This window comes from Coccinella septempunctata, chromosome 9 (genome assembly GCF_907165205.1).
Source record: "Coccinella septempunctata chromosome 9, icCocSept1.1, whole genome shotgun sequence".
Lineage (NCBI taxonomy): Eukaryota > Metazoa > Arthropoda > Insecta > Coleoptera > Coccinellidae > Coccinella > Coccinella septempunctata.
The window spans coordinates 11,140,780-11,159,508 of record NC_058197.1 but is presented as its reverse complement, the minus strand read 5'-3'; the positions used below and the strand labels follow the sequence as shown (position 1 = coordinate 11,159,508).

The following is an 18,729-nucleotide window of genomic DNA, read 5'->3' as shown; positions in this document are numbered from 1 at the left end:
GAATGGTCCGATTACCATCTCTTAATTCTGTACCTGCATTGATGAAAGAGCTCTAAGGTATTGTTCACTTGGCAGTTGTGTTTTTTTGAACACGTAGGTAGTCCCAAAAGTCTTAAAATTTAAGTTCAATAAATAAGTACCTTCTTCTTCCTCAAAGCTACAGCCTCATTCGTTTTATTTTGTCGTTTAATTCCATAAATATTTACATTTCTTATAAATAAATAAATAAGGGGAATGATGAATTGAAATTAATTTACAAACATACTTGGGTCATATCACGTCATATTCTTCCTTGATCATATCACTAACCCTCTCTCCCATCATCATGGCTGGTCCACTCGTATGAGCAGATAACGTCACTGGTATAACACTTGTATCAACAACCCTCAGCCTCTTCACCCCATGCACTCGACACCTATTGTCCACCACAGCCTCCGGATCTTCTCTCCGTCCCATCTTACAGGTCCCCACCTGATGGTGTAAAGTTACAGCAATCAGTCTCAAACAGCATTCCCAGTAGGCATCGCTGTTGAACTGGTACTTTTCACAACCTGGCAGAGGCACATCGTGTAGTACGCTCCCAAACCTTTGAAACGCTGGCGTTTTGGACAGTTCTATAGAGTATCTTATGGCCGCTATCATGGTTCTTAAATCTTCACCTTCTGGATCGGTAAAGAAATTGGAGTACAACAATGGTGGATCGTAAGGGTTTCTAGATCTCAACCTCATGAACCCCTTCGATTTCGGATGCAGCAACATCGGTAGGATAGACCAACAAGGTGTATTCTCTATTGGTTTATAGGTTTGATCATATATCTCCCTTCTGATACCAAGGGTTGGAACGCTTACAATTCCGTAGTCACTCTGCAGACTTCCAATACCGCTGAAAATCAACTCGATGTCAGGGTAATCTCCTGGTTCTTTGGAAACGTTGGTCTTGATATACGCCAGGGCTTCTATGCCGCCAAGGGAAGTGTACGAACCCTTTCCTTTGACTAGGTACTTCAGGATTTCAGCTGGATCGAAAGCTAGCTCCCTCGGTTCTATTGTTTGATTGATTTTGAACGCCAACCCGATGTAGGATATGTGATCGTACAAGGTTTTTCCCACTGGCAGGTCGATAAGGGGTTGTATCCCTAGCTCTAGAAGGTGCTCGGAAGGTCCAATACCTAGAAAATTCTTCATTCACACCAGATCGCTTTGAATGCACACTGCGCAAAAAAATTAACGCACATTATGGAAACCTCAAATTTATTCTACAACTAAAGGTGTTCTCAATGATAATTATTTTTATCAGAATTATGCATGCATATGTTATCCACTTTCAACGGTTTTCTTCAGTACAGATGTTTATTCCCAGCAGGAATAAAAAAGATGATATTATCAGATTTTGAATGTATTGGCTCCATTCTAAAATCAGTTGTTCTCTCGATCAATTCTAGTGATCAATAGTTTTTCTTTCGTTTGATTTTCTACACTCCATCGCTATGCAACGCGAAACACGCAATTTGACCCAACAGGAATGTGCCCAAGCGGTAGTTTTGCGAGAAGAAGGGTGGACATACACAAGAATTGCAGAAAGGTTTGGAGTTTCCCATACAAGTGTGTCCAGAATGTTGCAGCGATTCAGGGAGACGGGTATGAATGTCCGAAGACCAGGACAGGGTAGACCACGGGTAACAACTGCCATTCAAGAACGTTACTTGAGAGTTTCTTCGTTGAGACAACGGTTTGCAACCGCTCGCCTTCTTCAAATTCAGCTTGAGCAAACTCATGAGGTGCAAATTAGCACTCAGACAATAAGAAATCGCCTCAGAGAATATGATTTAAGGCCTCGTGCCGCGGCAACAGGCCCAGCTCTTACCCCAGCCCATCGAAGGGCGCGTTTGGATTTTGCGAGAGAGCATATCCATTGGGAAGAGGCCGATTGGGAAAGAGTTCTCTTCACAGATGAGTCTAGATTCTGCCTCTACCATTGTGATCGACGTTCCCTCGTATACAGACGTCCACATGAAAGATATGCTCAGTGCAATTTCCTGAATACTACTGGTTTCGGGGGGAGGATCGATTATGGTATGGGGTGGAATATTTTTGCCTGCTCGCACAGACCTAGTGGTCGTTGATAATGGAGATATGAATGCTGATAAGTATATAGGGAACATTCTTGAAGAGCATGTAGTGCCATTTGCCCCATGCATTGGTGAACATTTCATTTTTATGGACTATAATGCCAGACCCCATCGTGCGCGCATCGTTCAGCATTACCTTGAAGAGGTGGAAGTCTCTCGAATGGAATGGCCAGCAAGAAGTCCAGATCTCAATCCGATTGAGCAGGTTTGGGACAACCTCAATAGAAGGCTGAGAAGTTCAGAAAATCATCCAGCTACTCTTAATGACTTAGAAATCCAATTCGGAGAAATCTGGGAAGGATTAGATCAGAACATTTTAAGATCACTCATTTTGAGTATGAACCGTCGTTGCCGAGCTGTAATCAACGCAAGGGGTGGAAATACCAAGTATTAAATCACTTATCAGCATTTCAGTATTTTGAAAATTGTTCATTTTTCTTCTTTCACGTAAGATTCGGTGAAATCCTGAATTTTTCTTCCATTTAATGTGTCTTGTTTCTTTCAAAACCTTCCCGAGAGAACATAAAAAATAAGTTATAAAGTCAATGTAGAGTTAACTTTCATTAAAATTGAGATTTTCAGAATGTGCGTTAATTTTTTTGCGCAGTATAGTTTATCGAATGACCCTCAGGGTTCAAGTCTCGGTTCAAGTAATGACTTCTTTGGAATAATGTGAATAATAAAGTAAATCTGAATAGTTCACCTGCCAACATGAGAAGCTGTGGCGAGTTGAAGGTCCCAGCCGACAATATAACCTCTCTTCTGGCTCTAGCTTGATACCTTCTCCCCCTCTTGATGTATTCGACACCAAGAGCTTCTTTGGTGATGGGATCCATCAATAATTTGACCACTCTAGCTGATGTTAAAACTTTCAAATTGCCCCTGTTCTCTACTGGTATGAGAAAAGCATCGGCAACGCTGTGTCTCCTTCCATTTTTGATGTTCGCTTGTATTTTGGAGTAACCCATGAAGTCTACGGTATTGTAGTCCACCTGTCTTGAGCCCATTTGGATACCTGCGAGTTTTAATGTTAAGGGTTGTGATATCTTTCACAGTGAAATAAATTTACCTCCTTGTACGAAAGCGTCTGTTAGAGGGGAAGAAAATGGACGGTCGACGCTCAAGTACCCTCCGGAAGAATGAAAACAATCGGTGCAGGTTTCGAATTCTAGGCGGCAGTCTTCAGATTTTTTGTAGTATTGCAGTACTTCTTCGTATGACCATCCTTCGTTTCGTTCGGACCATCTCCTGTAATCTTCAGGATTGCCCCTCGTGTAGATCATGTAGTTCAGTATAGTTGAACCTGAGAACATTGATGAGAGGTGATGAACAGCTTTGGGTTTTATTATAAATTCAACAAATACACTGCGCAAAAAAATTAACGCGCAAATTTATTCTATAACTGAAGGTGTTCTCAATACACATACACAATAATTGCAGAAAGGTTTGGAGTTTCCCATACAAGTGTGTCCAGAATGTTGCAGCGATTCAGGGAGACAGGTATGAATGTCCGAAGACCAGGACAGGGTAGACCACGGGTAACAACTGCCATTCAAGAACGTTACTTGAGAGTTTCTTCGTTGAGACAACGGTTTGCAACCGCTCGCCTCCTTCAAATTCAGCTTGAGCAAACTCATGAGGTGCAAATTAGCACCCAGACAATAAGAAATCGCCTCAGAGAATATGATTTAAGGCCTCGTGCCGCGGCAAGAGGCCCAGCTCTTACCCCAGCCCATCGAAGGGCGCGTTTGGATTTTGCGAGAGAGCATATCCATTGGGAAGAGGCCGATTGGGAAAGAGTTCTCTTCACAGATGAGTCTAGATTCTGCCTCTACCATTGTGATCGACGTTCCCTTGTATACAGACGTCCACATGAAAGATATGCTCAGTGCAATTTCCTGAATACTACTGGTTTCGGGGGAGGATCGATTATGGTATGGGGTGGAATATCTTTGCCTGCTCGCACAAACCTAGTGGTCGTTGATAATGGAGCTATGAATGCTGATAAGTATATAAGAAACATTCTTGAAGAGCATGTAGTGCCATTTGCCCCATACATTGGTGAAAATTTCATTTTTATGGACGATAATGCCAGACCCCATCGTGCGCCATCGTTCAGGAGTACCTTGAAGAGGTTGAAGTCTCTCGAATGGAATGGCCAGCAAGAAGTCCAGATCTCAATCCGATTGAGCAGATTTGGGACAACCTCAATAGAAGGCTGAGAAGTTCAGAAAATCATCCAGCTACTCTTAATGACTTAGGAATCCAACTCGGAGAAATCTGGGAAGGATTAGATCAGAACATTTTAAGATCACTCATTTTGAGTATGAACCGTCGTTGCCGAGCTGAAATTAACGCAAGGGGTGGAAATACCAAGTATTAAATCACTTATCAGCATTTCAGTCTTCTTTCACATAAGATTCGGTGAAATCCTGAATTTTTCTTTCATTTAATGTGTCTTGTTTCGTTCAAAACCTTCCCGAGAGAACATAAAAAATAAGTTATAAAGTCAATGTAGAGTTAACTTCCATTAAAATTGAGATTTTCAGAATGTGCGTTAATTTTTTGCGCACTGTAGATGATCGAATATTTTCATCGAACAAATCCTGACCTAACCTAACCTAACTTCTCAAATGGAGATTGTCTTATAATCTGAGACCACGCTGTCAGATTCTGGTTTAAGTCTCTCTAGCGTTCAACCAGAAACCCCGACCTAACCTAATCTATCTTCTCAATTGGAGGTTCTCCTCTTATCTGAGATCAAACTGTCAGCTTCTGGTTTCAGTTTCTCTAACTTTCAATCACAAATCCCGACCTAACCTAATGTAACTCCTCAATTGAAGGTTCTCCTCTAATATCAGATCAACTGTCAACTTCTGATTTAAGTTTCTCTAACTTTATGCTGAGGAACAACCGATGATCTCCATTCAACCATAAATTGGCTCTGAACAGGAAGAAGAAGAAGCACTTGATTTTTTAATGAAAGGAGAATGGAATTTCACAAACCTCCCAGAGCTTTTCCTCTCGGCCAAGGGCATACTCTATTCACCATACCCTCACAAATGCCTTCCTGCCTCTCAGTAGTGTAGTTCCAGTTATAACCAGTGGCTGCGAATATGGGTGCCAGAAGGGGTACCTTATTCAGTTCGTTTGCTGCATTTCCCGCTTCCAGAAGAAGAATTTTCCAAGTGGGTATTTCGGACAGTCTGTTTGCTAACACTGATCCAGATGAACCACTTCCAACTATGATGAAATCGAAGATCTCTGAAATATTATGAGTTTATTGTGAATCTTTTCTAAGGAAAATTGTTTTACCTTCGTTTAAAGGAGCATCCTGGATGTGTTTGAAGTGGATACCGTTGTACATGTACTGAGGAAATGGGGGAAATAGAAAGGAAACTGATGGGTTAATCACCAGCATAATCACGGAGTAAAGAGTCTTCCACATTGTTTTTGTTATGAATGGTAGTCTGGAAAAAATCTAAGAAAGTTGCATGCGGAATAAAATAATCTCTTTAAGCTGCCATAAAATAATTTGATAACAAAAATAATTGCTTGAAAATATTCACAAATAACAAAGTTTCGATAAGTAAACGATACGGGGAGAATAAATATATAGAATCTGACAATTATATATATATATATATTTTTTTTTTTGGAGATTTACCTTGTTTCAAAGGAGTTTAAAAGAACTTACCCCTAAGATTGTTGACCACATTCGCTATTTCTCAACTTGGCACTGACTGATCCGCCGGTATTATTCAATTCAAGACCAAATTTGCGAACAGGTTTTCATTATTTTAATGGTTCATCAACCTTGTAATCCCCGAACTCCGTTAAATAGAATACTCCAATTCTACCGGTATTTTGCCCTCGCTGTATGAGGGACACCGATAGAATTTTTACTTCCTGCTAAAGACATGGTTATTAACACAACCAATTATCTGATAGCGAAATTTGCAAGGATATCATTGGATGTTTTTTTAACTTAAGTGAATTATTATTTGCAGCCTATGTAATTTTAGTGAATTGGGGTATCAGCTGCTGATACCCCAATAACCCTGTTCACTGATGTTTTTTAATCTATCCACTTTTTGCAGCTACTGAGGAAGGACGATCCTATCGTTTACCCAATGCCATCTGTTATTATTTAACTCTTTATAGGTATCTTGATGTCTTGATTTCATAGAATTCGTCAAACTACCAAAATATACGGCTGGCTTTGCCTTATTGCCAATTACTGACATCGTACCCTTGGCAGGTCCAATTTGGATATCTCTAACATCATTTATCTTCTTTCATTAGGTGAACTGATCAAATGTAGACCTACTCTCTTATATTTATTCTAAAATAAACAATGAGTACCCAGACTATATTCAGAATATGCCTACGAAGGTTTAATCGAGCTAATGTGGCTTCTTGCAGGGTACTCTGAATGAGTGGTTCATTCTAGGGTCTTTAACATTGGTTGACCACTTCCTTTTTGCTCTGAATACTGACAGATATTTGCTAATGTAATGACAGTTTTCGTTGTCAGGTGCACCATGTCATCCCCTCGCTATGCATCTCTGCTATGTTATCCTCAAAAGTTTTTGTGTTATTTGTGTCTCGTCAACAATACTGATAGCAATCTTCACAGTGACAAAGCTATTTCTCAACTTAGTCTCTAGAGAAAACCTGGAAATGATAATCAGATATTGCAAGGGAAGGAGGTGCGTGCCAGAATTTTTGGAGTATCGAAGTTGATTCAAATTTTTTTATGGCAGTAGCCACAACAAAACTAAACCTAAGGACTGTTCACGCTGATCTAGATAGTATTTTGATGTCCAACACTGAAATTTTCTCTATGTGGCAACTCAAAATTTCCGTCTGTCATGTCAATTTCTTGCATAATTTCTAGAAGTTTCTACATCATCAGTATCTCATCTACACTTCTAGTAAGTCTTACAGCTTTGGCGAAGTATTTGTATGACTGGGCGACACCAGAAAACCTGGACATGATGATAGAATATACAAAAAGGGCTCAATGCATATCAAGCTTTTTGAAAATGTGACAAGACTTGAATGAAGCATCAAGAAGAATATCTGGTATTGAACATAGGCGAGAAGACTTTCAATAGAATATCTTGTAGCGAAGGATGACAAATATTGAAAATATACCTCATATATTCCCTTGAAGAATTTTATTCATATCAGCTTTCGTGTGATGAACGATTTTGAATTTTATGCTACGTTATACATATCACACTTGCTTCCTCATATTCAAGAGCTAGAGTAGTCAGAAGACAGATATATTTAATTCACAATTATGGCTCGATATCAAGTATCATCCACGTTTATTCAAAATCAATTCAGGGTGAAAAGAATTAAAAAAAGATTCCTCTATAACTTTATTAACACATTCAAACGTATCAAACCCTCCAACTCCAAAACTCTTTAATTATGTCTGATGCCTTCTCTCCTATCATGTACGCAGGCGCCATCATGTGTCCAGTGATCGAAACGGGAACAACACTGTTGTCTACTACCCTCAAATTAGTTATACCATACACTTGGAGGTTATTGTCCACCACGGCTTCTTTATCTTGAGGTGGTCCCATCTTGGCAGTACCTGTTGGATGACGTAGTGAGTACGATTGGTGCCTGATGGCACATTTCCAATAAGAATCGGTGTCGTAGTCGAAACCACGGCACTCTTGGACCATCGTAGGTTCTATATAAGCCCCCAGCTTCTTGAAGCTTGGTGTCTTGACGAACTTTTGTACCTGCCTGATACCAGACAGGAGCGTCTCGATGTCAAAGTCTTCCTTGTCGGACAGATGGTTCAAATCTATTAGAGGGGGCGTCATGATGTTGTCATCTGCAAGTTCTATGCTTCCGTAAGACTTTGGACGAAGAAGAACAATGGTGATAGAAATTGCATGAACTCCTATAACCTCCTCATCTTTCCTAGATTTCTTCTGGCTGTCGAACTCCTTCACGTAAGGTACGAAAAGAACCTCAACATCTGGGTAGTTTCCCTTGTCTCTGCTCACGTCTGTCTTCAGATAAGCCACGAGGTCGGTGAAGATGGCAGCTAGGGGACCCTTGCCATTTTTCAGGTACTTGATGAGGTCCTCGCGGTCATCTCTACGCAAAGCTTTGGTGTTGAAGATGAACTGCAAGCCTGGAAAACCTAGATGAGTTCTGAGGGGAGTTCCCACGTTGAGGTCAGATAATGGTTCGATCTTCAATTGTTTCAGTTTCTCCTTTGGTCCCACTCCGGAGAGCTGGAGGAGTTGGGGTGTGTTGAGAGCACCTGTTGATTAAAATCTTTCATAAATCGAAGATCCTATGATCGATTCTTATCGACAATACATGCATGAGAAAGATGATTGTAGCCAAAGATAAAGTAATAGAATATTTCTGATTCCACTTTCGATTTGTTGGAAGCAGTTCGAACGTCATCAAAGGATATTGTGTGAAAGATAATTGAGCTAGAAAAATACATATTGGCCACTGTGCTAACTGAGGAGGAATGCTTACTAGATTCCCTTCTATGCAAACCACCTGGAAAATGAAGACTTGTATGATTCATAGGAAGCGTTGGACACTAGGAGCTCCAGACTTGACATAGAACTGTCTTAATAGTGGGAGAAAGATGATATTAAAGAAAGTCTACAGATAATTCAAGAATGAACATTTTTCGGACAGTGCTTAAATAGTAGCGTTTTTCACAAAGTTACATTTTTGGACCTACCTGCAGACACAATAACTTCCTTCGTGGCCTTGGATACATGCAATTTCTCCTTGTGGATGAACTTGACTCCATACGCAGCTTTAGTCTGCGGATCGATCAGAATCTTAGTCACCAAGCTGAAGGGTTTCACCACCAAGTTTGGTCTGCTCTTAGTTTCCTCCAAGTACCCTTTCGCAGAGCTCCACCTCTTTCCGTTCTTAGTGGTACCCTGGGAAAAGCCGATACCCATCTGTTCCTTACCGTTGTAGTCGACGAAAGGTATGTGGAGTTCGTAGGCCGCTCTCAAAATACCCTCTGTGAGCACAGATCTGTCTTGGGAGTTCTCCACGTGAATTTTACCTCCATATCTATGGTATTTCCTATCGAAGTTGTTGAGGTGGGCGTCCTCCACTTTCTTGAAGTATGGGAAGACGTCGTTGAAACACCAACCCTTGTTGCCTTGGTCTGCCCATCTGTCGTAGTCTCTGGAGTTACCTCTGGTGTATAGCAAGCCGTTGATGACGGTGGAACCACCAATGGCTTTTCCCATTTCTATGACGCATCTCTTGTCGGGTTTTCCTGGAAGGATTATTCAGTAATTTTCATGAGGATATGAGTTGATTACGATCAGAATTGTTGAGAGTCTTATGCAAAAATGTTTATGACATATTGTTAAGCAGAATTTGGTTGAAATGCTTCTCAAGAACCACAAGTTCACAACAACACAACTCTGCAACAGCTCTATATTTTTGTTAAAGATTTTGCTATGTGGTTTTACGTTTTCCATCATTTATAAAATATGGAAATGTTTGATTGGTGGACTCAGCAATGAGGTTTTCCAAAAATATGTTCGAAAAAGCTAGACTTTTTTGCTCTGGTGTTTCATAACACCCACAATTAATGAATATTGATGTTTTTGCTGCGTTGTTTCATATTTTCTTGGTTCGTTAACATTGAACTCAGGATTTATGAACATTACGAATTAAGGCTATAAAGAATATCCTTGAAACAGCTCGATTCAGCTCACATTCAGCTTTGTGCTTTCATCTTTTCCAATATCTATTGAATGTGGATCTCTTATCTCGAAAGATGAACAATAGATATTGCTCCATGACTATTTAACTGCACTCAGCGTTTTTATTTACTCCAATGGATCTTTTGTGTTGATCTATATGCTTCAGTCCTTGACATTATCACCTTTGTTTCTTCATTATAACATAATTATTTTCTCAGCATTCCATTAGCTCGTTTTTAAAATACGTCGACTATCATGAATTCAACAATAGCAATTAATTTATTTTGGGAAATTGTTTCTAGAACCGAATCCTTTTGTTATGCTAAATTATGGTTTCTTCTGGGTCAAGTTGAGAGGTAAGATCAATATAATGAATGTTACAGAAATATGTTCCTCGGACGATTGAGAAACATTGATTCACTCCTAGGGGGCTAGGAACTTGTTTCTTTTTCACAATTTGAAACTCTAACACCGGGTTTCATAAGGCTTGATCGGGGAATCAACGCTTGATTGACGAATAGACGTCAATTTGTTTTGAATAGATAATTCAGTCACGATCATTCAGAATATCATTCTCGCATCAAATCATGGTGTTTATACGTCCATTCAATTATTCTCAATTGCTACTTCTTCACTAAATTAAGAAATGAAAAGGATTCACTGATTTCGTTTTAGAAATCGAGTAACTGTCAAAATCGTTGATCGGACAATCAGAGTATTATGAAACCCAATGTTAATGTCTCGATTAATTTTTTTTCAGCTATTTTCAACCTATTGTGAGGAATTTTGCTCTTCAGGCTGCTCAAGTTTTTCCTGAATTTGATATTTAACAATACGCTTGTAATCATCAAATGAATAAGATTAAATTCATGATTTATCACTTACCATAGCACCATTTTTTCTGGGGGATTGTTTTGTATCCCCAGTTATATTTTGTACCGAGTAAATCGAGAGCATAGTATGGTATACGGGTGATTTCATCTTCATATCCTCCTGCTTCTAATAACAGAATTCTCCATTCTGGTACTTCAGAGAGACGGTTTGCTACGACTGCCCCTGCTGCGCCTGCTCCTACGATTATGAAATCGTATTCTTCTGTTTCTGAAATGACAAAGGATTGTCAAGTTTTTCAAATTTTTACCGAATGAAGTGTAACAGAAAAAAACCTTCTGCGATTCCCTGAAGACGCCTGACTAATTCTAACCGAAACGTTGGATATAATAAACCAGAATGATGAAAATAGTACAATGAATCCCACAAGGAATTTTCCATCATCGAAACCTATGCAGCAATATTTTCACGATTCATATTTACCAAAAAACAATAACGAAAACATTTCCGATCTTTTGACCTACCAAGAATGATAACCATATGATTAAATGAAGGAATCTTCCATAACATCTAGGAAAGAGAACCAAAACGATGGATCAGTGTATCCTCTATTGAACTTACTTCTATCTGACCCCTAATAATACCTAACTACAAAAATGGAACAATTTGATAATGATTCCTGAAGAGAGTTAGCGAAACGAAACGTTTGAAATTATAATCCAAATTGATGAAGAAGCCTCAATGAACCTTAACTTGATTATTTTATTTCGTTTCAAGATTCAAATAGTCTTCATTATATAGGTTCCTTTGGAACAGATTAACATACCTTAACTGATCATTTTCAAGAATAAGGAGACTATAATTATGGCGTAAAATATTGATATGTACCTGGCTTGGAAAGTGACTCAAAATAAATTTCGAAGGATTCTCGAACATAAAATAGGTAACCATAAAAATATTCTTGAGAAAAATCAGTTGGAAAAAAAGGTACTCACCCCCAGTAACTTCCGTCAAATTGTACTCTCCCCTATCGGCCAGATCTGCTTGGGGGGCATACTGAGGTCCCAGGTCCAACAGTTCCTTGATGCCATTCTCGAATTTGTCCACATAGGCCTCTACATCATCGAAGGGAGTCCCCAGAACTTCACCCAAACAGTACAGTAAGAGTGTACATAGCAGAGGAAATTTTAACATTTCAGGATCGTTGACTTGGACGCGAATGATGCGTTTGTGGGGGTCAAACCGTTTGCGTGACACAGATCGAACGGGTCTTCTTCGGTGCTTCTGTTAGATCTCGGTCGGGATTCAGCTGGAAAAACCGATTCTGTTGCTAGTTCATGGGAAGAGACCAGGCGATATGCAAAAATTAAGATGAGGCTACATTTCAATTACTCTATCGATAAACCTATTTAAGACAACGTTGAAGCAACTTTCTTAATACAGAATTTTGGTTCATTATGAAATTTTTGAATTTCATGATATACAGAGGGTGATTCTTTTATTCGTACAAATATTTCAGCAGTAGATTCTTGAAACACTTTTTTCCTTTATCATTTTTTCCGAATCGGCTTGGCTACAAAGATACAGTCTGTTGAAAAGTCATAAAAATGTTATTTTCAGTTGAAACTCACAAACGGTTTTATCGAATGAAATGAATTTCGGATTATAGTTTGTCATTCATTTAAAGAATCTTTTTCGAACACAAGATATCACCCATGTCTTCCAGTTTTCTCATTATGACCATTACGTACCAAAAAAATTGCAAAAATTCAAGGAAACTGAGTTGAACGCTATTATATGAATATTTGAACTTTTTGTGAAATATGACAGTATTCTCCATATTTATTCGTACATATAATGCGCCGTTTTCGAGTAATTCGATAAATTAAAAAGTATCTGTGAAATTTGAAAAATTGAGTACTTTGGCTGATGAATACAACTTTGTTCAAAAGATCCACAGATATGTAGTGTCACAGATTAGGCTAGTTATTGTGAAGGCAATTTTGTTTTTCCAGGGATGGCACAGCTCGTTATGAAAACTTAAAACGGCTATATCTTTTTATCAGGGCTGAATCGGAAAAAATGGTATGAGAAAAAAGTGTTTCTTTTGACATCAAAAATCTACTGTTAAAATATTTGTACCAGTCAAAGACTCACCCTGTATACTTAGTTCAATAAATTGTAGAGAGGATCAGCTCAGAGTAATTCAAAGCTAACTGCGATATTACAATCATTTATAAAGACCTCGTATTCTTATACGCTATTTATAGAGATATTTGGCCACATGAAATTAAAGTGTCTCCCTGTATCGCATCGAGATAATTATTAATTTTAATTGTTCTTCGAAACAATTAGAAATTTAATTGTAAGACACAATTTATTGATTGATCCAAATGAATTAATTGCATCATACAATTGACAATTCAACTGCAATTAATTTCAACTACAATGGAATTAATTGTAATTTATTTGTGAATTAATAAATTGAACCATTGAAACCAAAAATGAGCTCCTACTATGATAAATTCGGTAAGCAATAACCATGAATATTGTCTGACTGAGATACTTAAAATTTGGTCTTCCATTTCTCACAAGTAGAACTTGTTTTCTTCAAGATTCTGTTTTGATTTAGCATGTTCGAATTATTTATGGGCAATTCTTACCTGGAGTCCAAGAGTCAATGCCCTCATCTGTTTTTTAATTCGAGACATCGAAGAATACATCGGTTAAACATCAGTAGGGCCATTATATTGGCGATCCATTTTACATACAAGCTCATACAGCCCCGGGGCTTACTTCATATTAGGTTAATATTTTTTCTTTTGCGTTTTGATCGGACCGTATTGATCAATGCAGCGATCAGGTGTTCGACATTGAAAATTTGTTGCGCTTGTAATTGAACTCACGATTTATGGCTTGACATTGACGAATCGGGTTTGAAATCTACGGTTTTACAACCAAAAAAATTTTTAATTGTGCTAGAATGTCTTCGGTTGAAACGTGTGAGAGTGAGATGTTTCAACATTTGGGTTTATTGGACGATCTTTCATAATGCTTTCGATATATGATGAATAGTATCTCCTGCAAACTTCCTGACTGTGAAACGCAAAGAAAGTGAATGGAAATGTCTAATTCTTCTAATCTACTGTTGAAATATTTGTAACGAGTCAAAGACTCACCCTGTATATCGTAATTTTGTATGGAATGTGGAAAGCCACTCTTTAGAAAAAAGGTACTACATAGTTGTTCTCCCAAGGTTAGAAAAGTAAATTGCTCCACATGAGTTAGGGATATTGACTTAAATTGCAAAAAAATATAGTTAAAATAAGATTTTTGTGATGAAAATTCATTTCATATTAATATGGCAGCGTATACAGGGTGGTTAAGAAAATCCCATGCATGTTCTATGCAATTCAAATCTGGTGAGTGCGGAGGTATTGGTAAATGTGGAATACCAAGCTCAATTATAGCTGCACGGTGCGATCTTGCGTTATCGTCTAGAAATTGAAAAGTTTCACCAATAGCAGCGTGAAAATTTGGCACAATATCGTCAATGACATGCTCCCTATAGTATAAGGCGGTCATATTCCCAGGACAAATGTAGGTAGATCTGTGCGCCCGTTGAAACATATCCCGGCCCATACCATAACACTAACCCCTCGGAATGGATGGACTTCTTGGACATAGCGACAATTACGGGGTATGCGTGGGATTGTCCATACCCTTATTCTTCGAGAATCTGAAAATCGTCCATATCTGGATTCATCAGTGAAAAGGACACTACGCCATTGATCGTTCCAAATGATATGTTGCCTTGCCCATTCCAGTCTTTGACGCTTATGGTCACGTGTTAATGGAACTCCTCTTAATGGACGTCTGGAACCTAGATTCACCTCTCTCAAACGTCGTCTGATGGTTTCGATGGAAACTTGGACCCCATCTGCATTTTGAAGAGTATTCCGTAGCATTCTACACGTAGATGTAGGGTTTCTTCTCGACGAAACGGTGATGAAACGATCCTGAGCAGGTGTTGTTTTTCGTCGCCCACCAAGCCTTGGTCTTTCCAACATGGAACCTGTCTTCCTGAACCTATTCCAAAGTCGAGATATCACACTTTGGCTGACTTGGAGCCTTTCCGCTACAACAACCTGTTAGGCCACCCTGTAGCATTCCGATAGCCCTATTAGCCTCAGCGTTTGTTAATTCACGTCTTGGCATTTTCAGACAACTCGTTTCAAATCGAAGCCATTATAAACTGACTTCATTTCAAAATAAGAACATTCATGAATCCTATGCAAAGAACCAAACTTCAGAAAAAAGGCGACCAGATTGACGAAATGTCTCATACTGATTTTTATTGGATCGATTCAAGTTGTTATTGAGCTTTAAATGATTTAACAGCAATTTTCTCGAAGAATACATACTTTTAAAAACGATTGAATACGATATACCTAACTCTTGTGGAGCAGATTATTTATTTAATTGAGTCAGAGTACAAGAATCCAAAAATGTAGGTAGTACAACTCTGGTTCGAGAAGATGGACTTTTTCACCAAATATTTCAGTTACATGAATGAATCACTTAAAAAATCTCAATATATGTTTAATTCTCTACAAAAATTGAATTGATGTGATCGATCTTTGATGAAAATTCAAAACTAAAGTAAATTACACGATTTTCATTAGAATGAGTTTCATCAAATTTGGTTACGAATTTGAACAAGCACGAAAAAGCTCACGACGCTGCTTTCAATATCTTCTTCTCACAAGTGATGAATGTAGGTAAAGAAATATTGATCCTAAGATGTAGTTCATTCGATGAGAGTTCCTATACTCAAATAATTATTTTTTGTGTAAAACTCACCCAAATCGAACGCGATGATAATGGAACAAAACGATCTCACCATTCACTTCAATCCGAATGAGAGGACCATAATACCCAAGATTACTCAAACAACAACAAAAAATTTCCTCCCCAAGAGAATCATCTACTTCTCCAATTTCCACTTCCACAAATCAACAAGAATCGACGCAAATTTCAGCTGGAATTGCTAACAGTCTGCCTTCGGGTGAGAATTAGGATTTCGACAAGGATTTCCAATGTAGAGTACGAAAAAAGCGAGGTCAAGAATTATTATTGTGGAGCAACTCGGCATTAATTCAGTATTTTCAGCGATTCGGGTAATTAATTCAGTGCAACTTTAGGGTTAAATAGTTATGATTATCTCCTTATCCTTGTTCATCGATCTGTAACATTTATTGGTTTTAATTGTTTTCTTCGAGATTTCAACGCATTTTTCTTAGGTAACATTATGTTATTTCACATGTTTCGGTGTTTTCTAGAATTGAGGAAAAAGTTTGATATTTCAACTATTTGTAGTCTCTTTCAGGTCATTCTGATCAAACTGGCCCTTGAAAATGTAGGGTTTTACGAGACGAAGAAAGAACCCAATAGAAATGACATATTTTTTATTTTACCAATTTACCAATTCAAGCAGAGTGTTTATTGTTCATTATGTACATTCATGCGAATGGACTATTGAAAGTCTACGACCTGTATACACATGCAGTGCTATTTATTTATCCTGTTCAAAGTATTTCTGCCATTATTTGAGTTTTTTCTTCATGCTGAATGAAAGTGTTTCTTGCAAATTCATTATTTTTCATCCTATAACATGAAAAGAATATTGAAATCATGGCTTTCGTAGAAACTGACAATTTCTAAATATTTAATCGAAAAATTCTCATTCCTACAGTGCGCAGTCTCTAACTCGATATAAATTCAGTAAAAAATACAGTTTTTTTGTTGTAAATATGTTCAGACAGGTCCATTAGTATCTAAAATTTGAGGAAATGGTATATAGATTGTCCCAAATTTCAGATTTGACGTCGTTGATAATTTATTTTCAAATGGCAATCCTAATTTCTTCATAACCTTAAAGGTACAGTTGTGTTATTAAACAAACATCAACTTATTCGAAAATGAAGGAATCTGATACAACTCCATAGAAAAACTCAGGCAGTTCAAATATGATATCTCGAGAGAAATTTGTTTATCATTTTTTGCGGAACAAAAACATTAAGTATAGCATTTTGTCCGATTTTTCAACGAATATTGTTTCTCACAAAACTGATGAATATCCTCGCTAACCTTCACTCGATGCAATACTAGTGTCCTTACTTATTTTCATTTAACTTTTTCGTTCGACAAATACATACAGGGTGGGCTTTTTAAAACGAAACAGAAAAGAAAACCATCTTAATTGTTGAAGAAAGTAATTACCAGTAATAATTATTTCGTTGTCTAATGTTGACAATTAACGGTTACCATCGTAACCACAGAATGAATTCATCAAATTATTGATGATTTCACATAGCATGGTTTGCGAAATGACTGATACTGTACGAAATTCAAAATTGAATATCTCGAAAACGAATGCATTAAATGAGAAAAAAATTAATACGCTGAATTCAGGCTAAAAAGGCCTTTCAAATGAGGTATCACTCACCCTATCTTTCCTATTCAAAATTTAGGGGTTGGTGTTCTAACACTAAGGGTTGAAGCGATATAGTTGTGAATTTGACCTTGAAAGTTGTCCCCCTCGAAACAAAAATCGATGTATCCGAGCATTTTTTCGGAATAAATTTATTCCACCCGTTATCTCGTCTGTTTCGTTTTAAAAAGCCCACCTTGTACTTACCACTCGAATAACCTTTATACAGGTTGATTTTTTTGAGTCTGAATTAGAATATGGTCTGATAAAATTCGGCTCTGCCTTTTTCCAATTTTTCTTATTTTGTATCCGAAAACCAAATTTTTATAAATGATTTCAGTATATAATAGTAAACAAAAATTTGAATAATTTTAGTTTACCTTTGTCCGTTCACTTGTCTAACACCCTGTGCCCCAGTGGCTCAAATTTTAATGGGCAATGGATTCTTAGTCAATACATTGTGTTATCTGGAATTAATTTTCTTCGAAAATAGTTTATAAAATATATACTATCGTTCATCAGCCAGGACCAGCAAGGAGGTGATTTTTTGCCAGGAATTTCTAACTGAGCGAATTTATTTTGCAAAATTCAATAAACAATATAGTTTTGTAATGTTTAAGTTTCTGTATTTCATCCATGAACTTTCGATCCACTATTAAACCCTGATATAAAAATCACAATATTTCCACGAAGCCGTTAACTTCAAATTGAAAAAAAAAACTCCTAGTGAAAATCATCGAATATAGTCGAAGTCGACACGAGAGAATTGATTGGGATTGCAGTGTGCGTTGGCCAGTGGAAATAAATGCTCTTCTAAAATGTGTGCTGCATTCTAAGGGAGGCTACTTAGTATGCAACACACATTTTAGAAGAGCTAAATGTTACTTCATTCATGTAAATTTTGATAGGTTAGAATTCTATGTACAGTGCATCCCATTTTGGGTGAGACAGCCAGGTTTCTCGCTTATTCTTTAAGATAGAGCCTTCCCGTTTTCACGTTCTTGTCCCACTTTTTTATGAAACACAAGTTGCCTCAATCAGATTTTGCATAACTGTTTCCGCTTATTATGAGATACAGGGCGATTTTGGAAATTGTTACTTTTCGGAACCCTCCTTTATCTCCGAAGTTATTAAAAATAATGCTGCGCTAAATCTTCGTCTGATACAGAATTTTGCGTAGAATCCAGTGGCGTACTCAATTTTTTTTCTCGGGTTATGGTTCTGAAGATACGACACAAATTTTTTTTTCAATGGAACACCCTGTATTTTATTACTTCGTTGAATTTGTTATTTTTTTTCCTTCAAAATTATGTATAATCTATATAGGTAGGATGTTCTGTTGATGCACGAAGTTCTTCGGGACTGTTGTATCTGAAAAACAATAATAATTCATAGCGATGACAGCTGGATCAGATTTGTTTTTCTCTCTCCAATGCCTACTTGATTGAACAATGCTCCCAAATGCATAGTAGCCATAATAAAAACAAGGATGTTTGTATCATTCATGACTTATTACTTTTAATAATCAAAAGGAATAATCCTC

The 18,729-nt window shown here is 37.7% G+C and overlaps 3 protein-coding genes and 1 long non-coding RNA gene across 4 annotated transcripts in view; 1 reads left to right on the top strand and 3 right to left on the bottom strand.

Moving 5' to 3' along the window:
* LOC123320672 (flotillin-2) overlaps positions 1 to 18,729 on the top strand; it is a 248,107-nt gene that overhangs the window by 17,114 nt on the left and 212,264 nt on the right. The gene's annotated exons all lie outside the window — the stretch shown is intronic.
* LOC123320673 (glucose dehydrogenase [FAD, quinone]-like) lies at positions 191 to 3,206 on the bottom strand. Its single transcript, XM_044908055.1, has 2 exons — positions 2,833 to 3,206; positions 191 to 1,169 (listed from the first exon to the last, which is right to left on the bottom strand). Exons 1-2 carry the CDS (start codon positions 3,134 to 3,136, stop codon positions 271 to 273), a joined length of 1,203 nt encoding a protein of 400 aa, XP_044763990.1. The 5' UTR covers positions 3,137 to 3,206; the 3' UTR covers positions 191 to 270.
* On the bottom strand, positions 3,067 to 6,588 carry LOC123320677 (glucose dehydrogenase [FAD, quinone]-like). The gene is made up of 3 exons (XM_044908061.1): positions 5,827 to 6,588; positions 5,136 to 5,393; positions 3,067 to 3,432 (listed from the first exon to the last, which is right to left on the bottom strand). The coding sequence occupies exons 2-3, from the start codon at positions 5,179 to 5,181 to the stop codon at positions 3,179 to 3,181; spliced, it is 300 nt and encodes a 99-aa protein (XP_044763996.1). The 5' UTR covers positions 5,182 to 5,393; positions 5,827 to 6,588; the 3' UTR covers positions 3,067 to 3,178.
* LOC123320680 lies at positions 11,689 to 12,916 on the bottom strand. Its single transcript, XR_006538785.1, has 2 exons — positions 12,851 to 12,916; positions 11,689 to 12,002 (listed from the first exon to the last, which is right to left on the bottom strand). It is a non-coding gene; the product is annotated as an uncharacterized LOC123320680 (long non-coding RNA).

Coding starts and splice junctions, on each gene's coding strand:
- LOC123320673 (XM_044908055.1), bottom strand. CDS start 3,136: ATGGGCTCAAGACAGGTGGACTACAATACCGTAGACTTCATGGGTTAC. Junction 1,170..2,832: donor ACAGCTTCTCATGTTGGCAG/GTGAACTATTCA, acceptor AGAATTTTCTAG/GTATTGGACCTTCCGAGCAC.
- LOC123320677 (XM_044908061.1), bottom strand. CDS start 5,181: ATGGTGAATAGAGTATGCCCTTGGCCGAGAGGAAAAGCTCTGGGAG. Junction 3,433..5,135: donor GAGAGGAAAAGCTCTGGGAG/GTTTGTGAAATT, acceptor CAATGTTCTCAG/GTTCAACTATACTGAACTAC.